The following is a 14,992-nucleotide window of genomic DNA, read 5'->3' as shown; positions in this document are numbered from 1 at the left end:
CTTGGAAATGCCGAGAATGCTGCTTTCTCTAACTAATCTCCGAATTTCAAGGTGGGATGCCCTAAACACCCCCCGCCAGCCTATCCTGTGGCGCTGTCCTAATGCCTTCCCACGTACGGACGATGGGATGCGGTAGCACGTATGATGAGTCCCAGCGCACACAGCAACCTTTCCCCGAACCCAAATGGGAATGACCGGCATGTCAAGGGATGCTGGCCACTTACCTGTGCAAGAGGTCGTGTGGGAGTTATAATTTAGAATTTATGCAATAATTAATTGTTTTAAGAATGGGGGGAAAGAATCTTTGAAATAAGGACTGCACTGAAAAATCTCGGTGGTTTGGTTGCCATGTTCATGAAGCGCCGCTCCAGTGATATGGAAGGAAGGAAGAAGCTAAGAAAAGAGATGGTGCTTATCTGAGGTGCCCTAGCTAGTTTCTCCTGTAAGGGACAGTCAGCCCCATGTTATTCTGATCTAAGAACAATGACCACTTTTATTTATTTATTTTTTAAATATGTTTTTATTGACTTTTTAGAGAGAGAGATAGAAACATTGATGAGAGAGAAACCTTGATCGGCTGCTTCCTGCACACCCCCCCCCCCCCGCCCCTGAGGATCGAGCCCACAACCCAGGCATGTGCCCTGACTGGGATTTGAACCGGGACCTCTCAGTCCATGGGACGATGCTCAGTCCACTGAGCCACACCGGCTGGGCCAAGGACCACTTTTAAACGGCTACCTGAAACAGGCCATACCTGTCCCTCCGCGTCTTTGATTTTTGTTTCCAAGATGAGTTTGGCCGCTTGCTGTTCTTTGTTCAGGTGCTGAAGCCCCTCGTAGGTTGTTTTGTGCTCTGCGGAGAGTCTGGCTATGCTGGCGTCACATCTGTCCAGGCAAACAACAAAGCCCGTTCTCAGTGAAGCTGAACAAGTGCTAAGGCTTCCTTCCCTGCTACAAACGGCACGGCCCCACTCAAAGGCACTGCACGACGAGGTTCGATGAATCCGGGAGCTGCCCTCATTATGGTTTCCAAGTTCAACCACAGGGATGTGCTTAATAAGACTTGAGACGTAACCATCAAAGGGGCGAAGGCTTTACAGTGCTCGCGACTACAGGAGCGAATGTGTGGTGAGAGCCCAAAACGTTAACAGTGCGCGTGGATGCGGCCTCTCCTTCTCCAGAGGCACCTCCGCCCTTCAAGTTTGGGGCCTCTTTGAATTTTGGAGGCAATTTCTACCACACTTGAAATGCTCCTCTTAACCTTTTACCAAACCACCTATAAGGCTGTATGCTTTGAGGGTGGCCAGAGCAGGGGGCCCCAGGAAGTGGCTCTGCCCCTGGGGCCCTACAACCTGGCAGTTCCACGGTGTTCAAAGTATCGGCGGCAGATAAGCTGTGCGTAAGCCTTTGTCCAGACCTAACAGGAGGAGTCACAGAATGGACCCCCAGGGATTTAGAACAAAGTCACCCCTGTTCCAACACCATCAGCCCTGCCTTGAGAAGAAGCTGCTGGCTTGCTACTGGGCTCTGGTAGAGACGGCAAGCCGAGTCCCGGGACATGAAGTGACCATGCCATCTGGGCAGTCCGTCATGAACACCAGGCCATACACGTGGCCCTGAGCAGTACTCCAGCTTCAAGGGGGCATCAAGCTTGAACAGGTCATCAAGGCATAAGTCAGCGACATGAGCCCAGATGCCCACGGCATCTAGCCCTGCTCCTGTACCAGCTCTCCTTCAAGTCACACCTGTGGCCTCTGGAGGAGTTTTCTGATGACCAAGTGGACTGAGGGAGAAAAAGTCAGGTCTGATTTACAGATAGTCACACCCAATAGGTTGGCACCATCTAGAAGGATGCTGACACTTAAAAGCCCACTCAGGACAGGTCCTAAGGGTGTTATAGAAGCAGTTGTATGAGTGGAGTGGGTCACTCATAATGGACATAGCCTTTTGCTCCTGGTGAGGGCTCTCTGTACATCACCGGGGCAGAAGCCCCAAGCCCACTTCCCGCCCTCCCTTCCTAGCAGGTTCAGATCCCACCCGTGGGAGGCATCGCGCAAGATGTGGAAGGAAGGAGAGGGGAGCCCTTATTCTCCTCTGGCAGCAGTGGGCAGGCAGGTGCACGGGCAAAACGCCGCACCCAGCACACTCCTGAAAACCTCTCGCGTCCGTGGGCAGCTAAGATTATCAATGGCCCCTGTCTGTGATCCCCACACTTCCTATTTTCCCGAAAGCTCGTCGGTCTCCTGCCCTTTGCTGCCCCCAGTCTTCCGATGATTTTGCAGGCTGTGCTGTTCTGTAAGAAATCGCTTCCTGCTCACACTTAAGAGTGTTCTCTGTTTCCTCGAGTGAACCTTGATGCACACAGTCATTGAACTATCACAAGAAGGCGTGCAAAATATTACCCAACTCTCTCTGGATCTTGTGTGATTCTTATTTTTCATTCTTTTCTAAATTGTACAACTTTCCTGCAATAAATACGTGTAATTTTGATAGAGAAAACAATTACCCAAAGAAAATATTTTGATCATCGGCCACGTACAGAAAATATGTTATAATTTTACGGACTAAGCACTATCCACCGTCTCTGCCTGGCCCCATGAAGCGGAAATGAGGCTGGGGTAGAAGGAAGCCAGAGCTAGAGACATGTGGGCTTATGTCTGTCGTGAAAGTCAAGTCAGGTTCAAGGCCACACACAGTGAGGTGAAGAGGCCGTGGCTGGACCCTGGGGTGCAATTCACTCACTCACTAGGTGTCTGTGGAATGTCTACTCCACAAAGTATGGTACAGTGGGAACTCTACCTCTCCAGTACAGGTACTGTAGCATCTAGAAATTAAAGGGAAAAAAGTTTTATGCCACCACTACCAAAATGATATTCAGCTTATATATATATTTTCCTACTATTGATGGAGGTTACATTTGACATCTGTTCGTTATCCCCCTGACTCAGACAAATGAGCTCAGAAGATTGTTTGGAAACTTGCTGAACAAGTCATTATAAATACACATGAAGAAGAACAAGCCTGTGGCCAGTTCATACTTGCAGTAAATCAGCAGTCTACAATCATCCTAAAAGCTTTGGGGTGTATTCTTTAAGATGTATGTGTGCCCCGGGGCCTGAACAAGGTTTATGAACTGTTCCCTAAACGATTTAGATACGGAAAAGAGTCTCACTCTCTAAATCACAGAGAATATTTGCAATCAACAATTAAAAACAGCATACTAATTTTAAAAAGTTAAATTGTATTCCTCCAGAAGCTAGAGAAAATAAAACAGGTCTAAGATTCATAAGCTGTGAGTAACTATTAGACAGCATGTCAGTGCTCGGGAGGCTTTCTATAAAGGTATACTATTTAACCAATTTACTAATCACTTTGTATTAAAATGTTACAACTAGAAACTACTCTCTGGTCTTTCAGTTAAATATCATGGACAACACATACGCCCTTATATTGGCTCCCTCCTGAAAATCTATCAAGATGACACCAGGTGAACAATTAAAAAAAAAAAAAAAAGTATAAACCCAAAGGACAAACAAGAATGTCAGAAAGTGGAAAGCAGAGAGATGGTAGGGAAGACAGAGCAAGGCACATGTTTCGCTACATCCGGTGTTAGAGGCTGTATCTGAAAAGCAATAAGCAGTAAGAAGAAATTTAGTTCTCGTGGGGCAAGAAAGACAAGAACTGGCTCCATTTATGACCAGGGTGACTGAAACCAGAGACTTGAGTGGGGCTCCACCAGCTATGGAAAGCATTTAAAACAACACCAACTAAAAAACAAAACAAAACAAAACACCAACTGGGATCAAATAAGTTTAAAATAAATATATTTAAGACACCAAAAAAATATCAAAGCTAGATTAACATTCATAAAAAAAAATGCTAAATTAGTCAACAAAAATAGGCAGAGCTGAAAGAAAAATGAGGGTATAAAAGAAAAAAATTAGAAATTCTGGAAATAAACTATACAGCTGTCCAAACAGACCTGACAAACTCTAGACTGGACATGATCGAGGATAAAAATCAGTGAATTAGAAGAGAGTGGCGGGGAAAAGGAGAAACATCTGTAACAAAAATAAATTAATAAAAATAATTTTAAAAAGAGAGTGGCAAGGAGCTCACTCAGCATGCAGCGAAGGCAGACAGAGATTCAAAGCATGAGAAGTCATTATACAACAAGGAGGGCAGATGAAGAGATGCCAACGTAAGTCAAGGCAGAGCGGGGGAGTTCCAAAAGAAGGAAATGGAGAGAATGACAGAGAAGTAATATTTGAGGTGTGAGCATTGGCGATTTCATAAAACTGGAGATAGGCATAGGTTTTAAAGTATTTCATGAATACAAAGTGGGATAAGTAAAAAGAAATGGAGCACGGTGAGATTCAGATGACCCATGAAAAAGATAAAAGCTACCAGAGACTAAAGACTGGTAATCCACCAAAGACTGAGTATAAGACAGGACTCAACAGACCTCAGAAGACATAAGATATCTTAAGATGATGGAGGAAACTCTTTTAAGAATTGAGGGAAAATAACCTATTATCCAAGAATAAGTGCAAAATACAGGTAAAGACAGTTTCAGACATACAATAAAAAATGTATCGCCCACAGCCCACGCAGAAGGAGCCACTAAAAAACGTGCTTCAGTGAGAAGAAACCCAGAAGCAAGGAGTAGGGGGCAGGGAACAATGGTGAGCACACCGAGAAAACCGGGAGAACGTGTGATGTATCAGAGTCTGAAGAAAGCAAGCTACGGTTCTATTATTCCAGACTCCTGAAGTTCTTACTTGGTATTGACTCACATTTTATCCAATTTGAACAACTTGTTTGGCTCAGTTGTTTTGTTAAAATGCTATAATCTTTTTTGAAAGTGACAGGAAGAATTTATTAGGACAGAACTTTAAAAATGTTGACTTAAATATTTAAAATATTTTAATGTATTTATTGTTAATTCTCACCCAATGATAATTTCCACTGATTTTTTTAGATTGAATGGAAGGGAGGGAGAGAGAGAGAGGATGAGAAACATTGGTGTGCGAGAGACACATTGATTGGTTGCCTCCTACACGACCCCAACCAGGGCCAGGGATCAAACCTGCAACCCAAGTACTGCCCTTGACTGGGAATTGAACTTGCATCTCTTGAGTCTGAGGGTTGATGCTCTAACTACTGAGCAAAACCAGCTAGGGCTAAAATTTTTTGTTAATATTTTGAAACAATCTGATAAACATCACAAATGAATTTTAAAATTTTCAATATTTATAATAAAGTATATATAAATTAAAATAACAATTATGTCATTGTGCTTCTGTATTGAAAATATTTTTTAATGTTCATGCCCAATGTTGAAGTTTGTAGAATAGAAGTAGGAAAAGAGATTTATAAGCTTTCTTGAGGGCAACTTGGCAGTATATACTCTAAATCTTGAAAGATGAATATATTTCTATGTACCTTTCAATCTCCGTATTAACCCCAAAGAAACAAAACTGTAAGCAAAAAAAAAATCAAACTAAATTATCCTAATCATAAGTAAAATTAAGTATTTTGCAGTAAGTTGTTTAATGTCTGTCTCCCCTGCTAGATAGAATATAAACGCCATGTAAGGAAGGATGTTATCTGCCTTTTTCATCACTAAAACCCTAGCCCCTAGCAGAGTGCCTTGCATGTAGTAGAGGCTCAATAAATATTTATGAATGAATAAATATAAGGAATATTTACTATGTGCCCTGCACTATACAAGATACTTGACATTTATTTCACTTAGTCCTCAAAATTCATCCCCAATTCACAAATGATGGTTAAAAAAAACACCACCAAATATAGACCTTTCTTTTAAATTTTGAGTTAATAACTTTTAGCAAAATATTGTTTAACTCATAAAGGGGAATCTGCAGTTTTAACATACCATGAAATACAAAAATACTAAGGAAAGGCATTATTTTCCAATCCACACATAAGCTTACTAGATGGGAACTATCAGATATCACCCCATCGGACCAGTTTTATCATCTTTACAGAGCTGTTCAAGCGACACCATATGTTTTAAAAGTTATCTGGGCAGATTCCAAAATTATCTTGAAGCTCATGGTTCACTATTTTCACTAGCTACACCTTGTGTTGTGTCTCACTTGAAAACAAAACTACTACACATAAATTTCCACTGACACAGGAGTGGTTAAATACATTAAATTATGGTACATACATGTAGCAGAATACTCCACATCCAATTAGAAAGGATGCTAGATCTGTATGCACGTTGGAAAGAGGCCCACAATATACTGTTATGTGGAACCAATTAAGTGGCAGAATAATATATATAATACTTTGTAAAATTAAAATTAAAATCACACTGTTAGGTGATTATTTTGCTGCAAATCATTACATTACTACAATGATAAATTATTATTTTACAACAGTGTATGAGAAAAGTCTCAAAGGGCAGACACCAAATTGTTAGCATTAGTTACGTACCTCTAAGGAGTGAACCAGAGATGGAGCTGGCGAGCCTTCATTTCCCAGTGTATGTATTTCATAGCGTGCCTGACTGTCTATTACCAGCACACATCACGTGCACACTCGTGTAAACGAAGGGGTAGAGCGGGCAGGGAAGGCAGGGAGAGACACAGTGTGGGGCACCAAAGCCTCTCAGCAGAAAACATTCACAGTGAAATCAACTCAGATTTTTATGTCAAAAACAATGTATTCTTACCCTCAAATGTTTCAGGAAAAAATGTTATATGCAAAAGAGTAATAAACAGGACAAAATGTTAACAAATGGTGAATCTTGCATATTTTATAAGGTTGAAATTATATACACAAATATATATTTGCATATATATAAAATCATGCATAATATATAGAGAAGGGGAAAAGCAATATTGGTATTTCAGCTAGTATTGAATCACAGACACTGTTCTTGTCTTTTCAAAAAACACTCATAAAAGACAGCCTCAGCCCTGTACCATGGCTATGCGCATGCTCAATAACTGTAGTTAAACAAGAATCTGCAAAGAATCTGATCGCGTGTCTACCTCATCCTTGATGTTTTGTATCACAGATTGCCAGTTTCCTTCCCTTTTCCAGTCTTTGGGCAGCAATCTCCCAGGTACACTTCCTAGTTGTGGCCATCAGGAGGCAGAATGATTTGTCGCCAACAAATCAATGCTAACAGGGAGGTGGTCAAAAGTCCAGTAGGGTTCCAGAGGTCAAGCAACAGGTGACTTGGGCAACCTGTTTAAGCAGAACTTCTCTTACAGCTTGTGACACAGTGGCATAGCATACTATAAGCAATGACATTTAAAACATTTTCTCATCTTCCATATTATAATAATTAATATGTGTGTGTGTGTGTGTGTGTGTGTGTGTGTGTGTGTCATTAACCTCATAAATGCTGGCAATAATTTAACTGAATCAGATCACAGAGCAATTTACGTTCTAGGGCATTGTCAAAAACAGTAGAGCGATATGCCAGCAATTAGTGGAGTCTAAGATTTGGGTGTGGTACCAAGAGAGGCAGACAGCTTAATAAAAGATCAGGCAGAGAGACAAAGAGAGCCTTGCTGAAACCACCACTGTCATCACAGAGTGATTTTGCATCCTTCTGAGGAGGGACATGTAAGACTTCAGATAGTGGGGGAAATAGACATCACTAAAATAATCCAGCCACGTCATTTAACAAACAACAAAAATAAACACCAGTGTGTCTGCATACCAGATTGCAACAATATATTACCTAAAATGTCCAGTTATTAACAAAAAGTCTTAGACATGCAAAGAAACTTGGAAATGTATCTATACACGGGGGGAAGGCAGACAAAAGAAGCTGCCCATGAGGAGCAGAAGTCAGAAATATAAAAGACAAAAACTCAAGGCAGCCATTGTAAATATAGGATCATCGAAGAAATAAAAGAAACATCCTTTAGCCCTGGCCAGTTTGGCTCAGCAGTTAGAGCGTTGGCCCGTGGACCAAAGAATCACCGTTGGATTCTGGTCAAGGACACATACCTCGGTTGCAGTTTGGTCCCCGGCCCTGGTAGGGGTCGTGCAGGAAGCAACCAGTCGATCTGTCTCTCTCACATCAGTGTTTCTCTTTCTCTCTCTCTCTCTCTCTCTCTCTCTCTCTCTCTCTCTCTCCTTCCCTCCCTCCCTCCCTCCTTCCCTCTTTCCCTCCCACTCTGACTGAAGATAAATGGAAAAAAATAACAAGTGAGGATTAAAAAAAAGAAACATGCTTTAAAAAGTAAATGAAGGTATAATGACAATATCTTATTAAATAGATGAATAAAGAGATAGGAATATTTTTTTAAAGAACCAACTGGACCCAATTAAGAAAATGAAAAGAAAACAGAATGGGGAGACTTTTTTCAAATATCTGATAAGAGAATTGCATCTGGAATATATAAAGAACTCCTACACTCAATAATAGACAAATAACCCAATTTAAAAATGGGCAAAGGATCAAAGCAGAGATACAAATCACCAATAAGCACATTAAATGATGTTCAACATCATTGGTCATTAAGGGAAATGCAAATCAAAATCACAAGATGCCACTTCACACTCACTAGGTTGGCCATCATCAAAAAGACAGACAGGTGTTGGAGAGGATGTGGAGAAACGGGAGCTCTCATACACTGCTGCTGGCAACGGAAAATGATGCAGCCACTTTGGAAAACAGTCTGGTTGTTCCGAGTTACTGTATTACTCAACAATTACACATCTAGGTGTACATACACAAGAGAACTAAAAACATATGACCACACAAAAACTATGTGAATGTTCGGAACAGTATCATTTATGATAGTCAAAAATCTTTAATCTGATGATGTGTGATTTATCTTTTTTTTCCTTTGCACCTGGGCTGGTTTACCTTGCAGGAATCTGCACATCGGCCTTAGTATACAGATAATTCTCCAAGGCCCTGACACCAGGCAAACAGACCTCAGAGAGGAAAGTGGATGTGGCCGATGAGTCGCGGAAAAATGAAGAACACAAGGGAGAAATAAACAAATATTCCAGCAAGAACAGGAAAAGCTAAATACCCTGAGCTCTGCTTTAGGGAGAAATGGGAAACTTTAAGAAAGTCTTTTTTTAGGGTGTGCTATGCTTAGTGGAGGTAAAGAGGATCTCACCTCCATGGCAAATTTGCCTTTGCCCCTCTGAGCTGGATCTACAGAGGAGCCACCGGGACCTGTTTCCTATCAGTCACATCACCAACGACCTCGAAACACTCTGAAACAAATCTGAAATAATATAGCAGCCCAATAATGTAAGAATATCACTTTAAAAGTTCATTCATCTTCAATACAACAACATAACCAATGCAAGAAAGCCAAAACGTTGCCAAAGAATTTTTATTTCACCTAAGTTTATTTCCTAAATTAAAGTCTCATTAACATTATAGGGGAAAGTCAAATATAAAACAGTAAAAACATGTGGTGCTCAAAACACACTTTTTAATTGTTCCAGAGTAAAAGTATTTGTTTCAGAGAAGGAACAAGCGGGGTAGAGCCGTTAACGAGAAACTGCAGAGGGGAATGTAAAATTTCTGAAAGTGTTTCAAAGTACCATCTCCATTTTGCGACTAGAACCAGGATGATCTCCCTGCTGCCCCTCAGATAACAGCAGCTCCCATCTGCTGTATGTTCGTACCATCCCATGCGCCGCACTGAGCCTCTTACGTATATTGCCTCGCTTCGTCTTCATCTGCAATGAAAGTGACCAAGAAGGTCCTCCAAGTTCTCCTGAGTCCCTCCTCTGCCCTGCAGCCCTGAAGTTCTCCTAACTCCTCACTGTTCTGAGAGCTGTCACAGAGCTGGGGTTTCTTTTAAGCCGATCTCCAAAGAGAGAATTCATCCTATTACAGTGATTTTCTAGATCATTCATTCATCCAAACATTTATTGAGTATCTACTGTTTTCCAGGGACTGTTCCCAGACACTTGAACAAAAATAACCCAAGACAGTGAAGACAACAGAGAGAGTCAATAGAACAGAGAATGCTAGGGGAGCTCAGGAGAGTGGGCTATCAGGAAGACTTCCTGGAGGAGGTGACATTTGAGCAGCATTTTAAAGGCTGACTAGAAGTTAGAAAAGAAGGAGGAAAGACATGCTGGGTATAAGAACAGCATGTGCAAAGGCACTGTAATAGAAAGCATGGCCCATTCAGGAAACAACAAGCCGTTAATCACTGCTGAAATGTATAGTACAAGCATAAACAAAGGTGAGGAGGTCAGCAGGGTTTTTGTCCCTAAGGGTCATACTAAGGAGACTGGAGTTCACTCAGGCGCAGGTAGAAAACCACACAAGAGTGGTCAATCAAAAAAAAAAAAAAAAAAAGTGGTCAATCAGGCCTCGTTCAGTCTCTGCTACTGGACTGCCGCTCGCCCAGCAGGCCCAAATCCACGTGCCCAGCAGGAAAAGCCCGTTAGCTGCTGTCTGCACACACGCCTGCCTCCTCACACTACCGCTCTCTGCTCCGAAGAGGCCTTGGCTCCCACAAGGCTCTTTTCCCACTCCCATCCTTTGCAGACCACTCTCCGTGGCACCGCAGGCTGTTTCGAATTGCCTGTGAGCTCCACAGCCGCTGTGGAGACTTGTGCTCGGCTCTCAGCAGCAGCGGGCAGCAGAGGCCCGCAAACACGTTAGGGGCACTTAGCATGTCTATCAAGCTGCCAGGCGATACCACGCCGGGAGGGGTTAGAACAGCACTTTGCACCCTATCTGAGGTAAAGAGCTCTTTTTAAAATGTCCAGTCTACCACGGACCAGTACTTCCAGAAAATAAAATAAAAATATAGTCAATAATATACTAACTATGCATGGTGTCAGGGTGGGTACTAGATTTACTAGGATATATAGATGTCGAATCATTATATTGTACAGATGAAACTAATTAATACTGTATGTCAACTGCAATTAAAGATAATTTAGTAATACATGAATTACAAGAAAAATTAAATTTTAAAAAAGACGTGCAAAATGTAAACCCCAACTTTGTGCATGGGTCGACGCTTAACTATTGAGCCACACCAGCTGGGCGTGAGCCCCAACTTTGTATACTATTGGATTCAATAAACATAAGTCTTACCCCACCATTTCCTTCCACGTGCACAACTCCAGTTGCGGACACAAGAAGTCACGGCATGCTCATAGCCAGGTCTAATGCCCACTGTTAAATTGTATGGGCAAAGGAGGGACGTACGAGAAGAATGCAAAGAATCTGCTTTGAGGCTTCATGAATATAGTCCCCGCTCAAGTGCAGCTGACGAAAAATCGCTTTTGAGAAGTGGGGTCCCAAACACCTGACCACCTACCTTGCCACTCTCCCTCGAAGATCCCCCAAACCGGACAGCTGACGCAGCTCCAGAGTCTTTAAGGCAGAATTCGTTCCATAGCTAATATTGTCCCGGGCACGGATCTGCTCCTGGAGCACCTGGCAACACAAAACACCACAGGGGAGTCTACCTGAGAATTTACATGATGCCACAAAACCACCAGAGGTAAAGTTTAACTCCTTTCGTAAGAGGCTCCTTTTTTTTTTTTTTAATCCTCACCGGAGGACATTTTTCCATTTTTTGTTCAGGTAGAGTGGGAGGGAGAGAGAGGAACAGAGAGAGAGAGAAACATCGATGTGAAAGGAACACATCGAGTGGCTGCCACCCGCACGACCGACCAGGGCCGGGGACAAACTGCAACCGAGGTACGCGGAAACCGAACCCGGGTCTCTCAGGACCACAGGTTGACGCTCTAACCACTGAGCCAAACTGGCCAGGGCGTAAGAGGCTCCTTTTTAACAGTCACCTGGAATCCACAGAGAACCAGGGGCTAACGCACAGAGAGCGAACTTAGGGTCACAGCCACACCAAGTCCCCTAATTTACCAATAAAAACACTGAGACTCAGGTGTCAGGTGACTTGATGGAGGTCCAGACCAGGGCCCTGGCCTCTTGGTATGTATGTCTACCACTCCAGGATGTTCTCTGATAGTCATTGTTCTAGGTGAACAATCCCTACTTTTTATTAAAAAGTAATACAATCAAGAGCCAGGAGGGGAGCGGGGCATCAGACAAACGGGTCCAAATACTAGTTCCTCCAGCTGTGTGATGCTGGGCAAGTGTGTGAAGTTCTCTGAGCTTCCTTTTCCGGATCTGTAAATAGGAATGGTGACTACACTATTAAGACCACTGTGAATATTACACAAGATATACATAAAGCCCTCAGCACAATGCCTGGTCCACAGTAAACACAGCCAACGCTAATCGTTCTAGTAGTTATTCGATGACAGTACTTCTACTGGAATGGACAGGAAAGACGTGACATGGAAGCAGATCTGCGTGAAGGTTAAGTGACCCGACCTAAAAAAGCATGACCTCATGGAGCATCCATCCTGGGAAGCCCTCATAGGAATGGAGACGATGAAGACATCCCTGGGGTTTACTGAGCATGTGCTGGGAGGTGCTGACACGCAGCAAATCCATACAGGTCCCCTGCAGGGGAGGGACTCAGGATGACCGCAAGGCTGCCCGCAGGAGAGGAGCAGAAGCGGAAGCGCTGTGACGGACAGACTAGGGCACCCGAGTCCTAAGTGGCGGGAGACCCCTCAAAAGCAAAAGGTTACATCAGATGTTTCTTGTGGACATTTCCTTATTCCTTGGCACATCTTTCCTCCCCACCCCCTTCCTCCACTCCATCCCATCCTTCCCACTCCCCCCACCACCACCTTCTTGCTCCTTCTCAAAAGAAAGCTGTGGGTTTCTTGGATCCTTTCCCTTTCAACCACTTCTTAAAAGCATTTTCTATTTGCCTAACGTCAGCTTAAATATTTATTAATTCTTTCTTTTGCTGTATTTTTTTTTTTTTGTAATTTTAAAAGATGAGTCCTATGTTTTATCCTTTCTTTCTTAATAATGAAGACATTTTTTTCAGTACAGTATTATGTGTCTATGCATTGGGTGTGACATGTTTTCTTTTTTACTTTTAATTTGTTTTGAATTCCTCTTTGATCTAAGGATTACTTAGAATTGTGTTTCTTCGTTTTCAAGCTAAGTGTTTTATTTATCATTTTTATTATTTATTTCTAATTGTGTTGGATTCTGATTTTTAAAAATGTGGTCTGTAATATATGTAATGTTTTGAAGGTATTCAGGTTTGCTTTGTGGCATATGATTGATTTTTTGAAATGTTCAATGCAGAAAAGGCTTTGTTCCAGGAACAAAAGGCTCAAAACTGTCTATTGGGTTGAATTTGCTGATTTTATTATTCTTTTTTTTTCTAGATCTTATTTACTTCTTTCTACAGGATCTCTCCACCTTAAAAGAGATACAATGTAAAGTATTTTCATTAAATTCTCACACTTTTAATACTTTTTAATATATATTTAGCTGCCATTTGGCACACATAGATTTACAATAAGTGGCCATAACTGTTATATAATCACCTTCTTTATATGATTTAGTGCCCTTACTATTAAGTTTCCTCTTACCAAATGTTAACATTGCTACTATGTTTCATAAATAATAAGGCAAATACTTGCTTGATCTAAGTGGTCACCAGACACTGTTCTAAGTGCTTTGGGTACGTTAACTCACTTAATCCACACCACCCTCCACGAAGGCGGTGCCATTACCATCCCCATTGCCCAGGTGCTGAAATTCTTAAGCAGTTAAGTAACTTGATCAAAGCCACAGTCAAAAAGTGGCAGAGCTGGGATTTGAACCAGGAGGTCTGGCTCCAAGGACTGTGTTCTCAATCCTGACTCCCGGCTGCTTTGTTTGTTTTCATTCATCCTTTCACCTCACTTTATATTTGCAACGTATGTTGCTCTTAGTTGTTCTTGTGTCCTTTCTACTCTTCCTTATTATTTATTTATTTATTTATTTATTTAATCCTCACCCGAGGACATTTTTCCATTTTTTTGTTCAGATAGAGCGGGAGGGAGAGAAAGGGAGAGAGAGAGAGAGAAACATCGATGTGAAGGGACACATCGAGTGGCTGCCACCCACATGACCAACCAGAGCCGGGGACAAACTGCAACCGAGGTACGTGCCCTTAACGGGAACTGAACCGGGGTCTCTCTGGACCGCAGGCCCAACCGCTGAGCCAAACTGGCCAGGGCTCTACTCTTCCTTATTTTGACTGGTTTAATCAGGTTACCAGGGACTGCCTTTCCTCCCCTTGTAAACTGGGAGATGTTCCTGGACACTGCGGTCCGGAGAATGGTTCCCTTCCCTTTCCCAGTGTTCTAACCGCATGCACGCCTATCGGAGGCTCCGTTCTTGTCCAGCACCCCTCCTTGACACGAGACACTCAGCGCACCTTCACGCCCACTCTCCTGCATGCTCCTCACCCTTCTACCCCAGGTGACTTATGTAGAAGGATTTTACTTTTCTCCCCTCTTGCTCTTCCCCCACCCCAATGAGGCTTTGCTAAAACAACTCAATACATCCGGTTGGGCAATAATTAGGATTTTGCCTGAAGAGTGTCTCTTCTATTTTAATAATTATTTAGTACTTCTGTTACCCAGTCCCGGGCATTTCTCAATATCCATTTACATGCAATGATGTAGGGATCACCGATCCCCTTTGTGCAGGGTCTGCCCAGACTCACAGTGTTTGGGTTAGAGTTCTTTTCCTAGCATTTTCCTCAGATCAGACACTTGGACAAAAGAGTCAGAATCCCTGCCGTGTCAATAATCACCCTTCCCTCACCCTGAAGAAGGAGTGATCAATTGAAAGGGTATAGAATTCTTGACTTGAAGGCCTTTCCTCCCAGTGAATGTCGAGGCCGGCAGGAAGTCTGATGCTCCTTTCTCTGTTAAGTGCCTTGACTCCTTATACCCAGAAGCTGGTAAGATTTTTCTCTTCATCTTCGAAGTTCAGGAATTTTATCAGAATGTACCTAATTGTGGCTTTTGTTGTTGTTTTAAACAATTCTACCTGGAACTCAGTGAATTTTTCAATCTGTAGCTGCAGATTTTTCCCAACTCAGGTGAATCTTCTTCTG

General features: G+C 42.5%; 1 protein-coding gene across 1 annotated transcript in view; it reads right to left on the bottom strand.

Moving 5' to 3' along the window:
• FAM81A (family with sequence similarity 81 member A) overlaps positions 1-14,992 on the bottom strand; it is a 44,231-nt gene that overhangs the window by 13,286 nt on the left and 15,953 nt on the right. Inside the window, exons 3-4 of the mRNA XM_036279505.1 lie at positions 11,306-11,424; positions 755-884 (exon numbers count right to left, since the gene is read on the bottom strand). Of these exons, the coding sequence (XP_036135398.1) occupies positions 755-884; positions 11,306-11,424 (249 nt within the window). The remainder of the gene's footprint in view (positions 1-754; positions 885-11,305; positions 11,425-14,992) is intronic.

Source organism: Molossus molossus, unplaced genomic scaffold (genome assembly GCF_014108415.1).
Source record: "Molossus molossus isolate mMolMol1 unplaced genomic scaffold, mMolMol1.p scaffold_m16_p_1, whole genome shotgun sequence".
In the NCBI taxonomy this organism is placed as follows: Eukaryota; Metazoa; Chordata; class Mammalia; order Chiroptera; family Molossidae; genus Molossus; species Molossus molossus.
The sequence above is the reverse complement of the archived record's forward strand: the minus strand, read 5'-3'. Positions and strand labels throughout refer to the sequence as shown.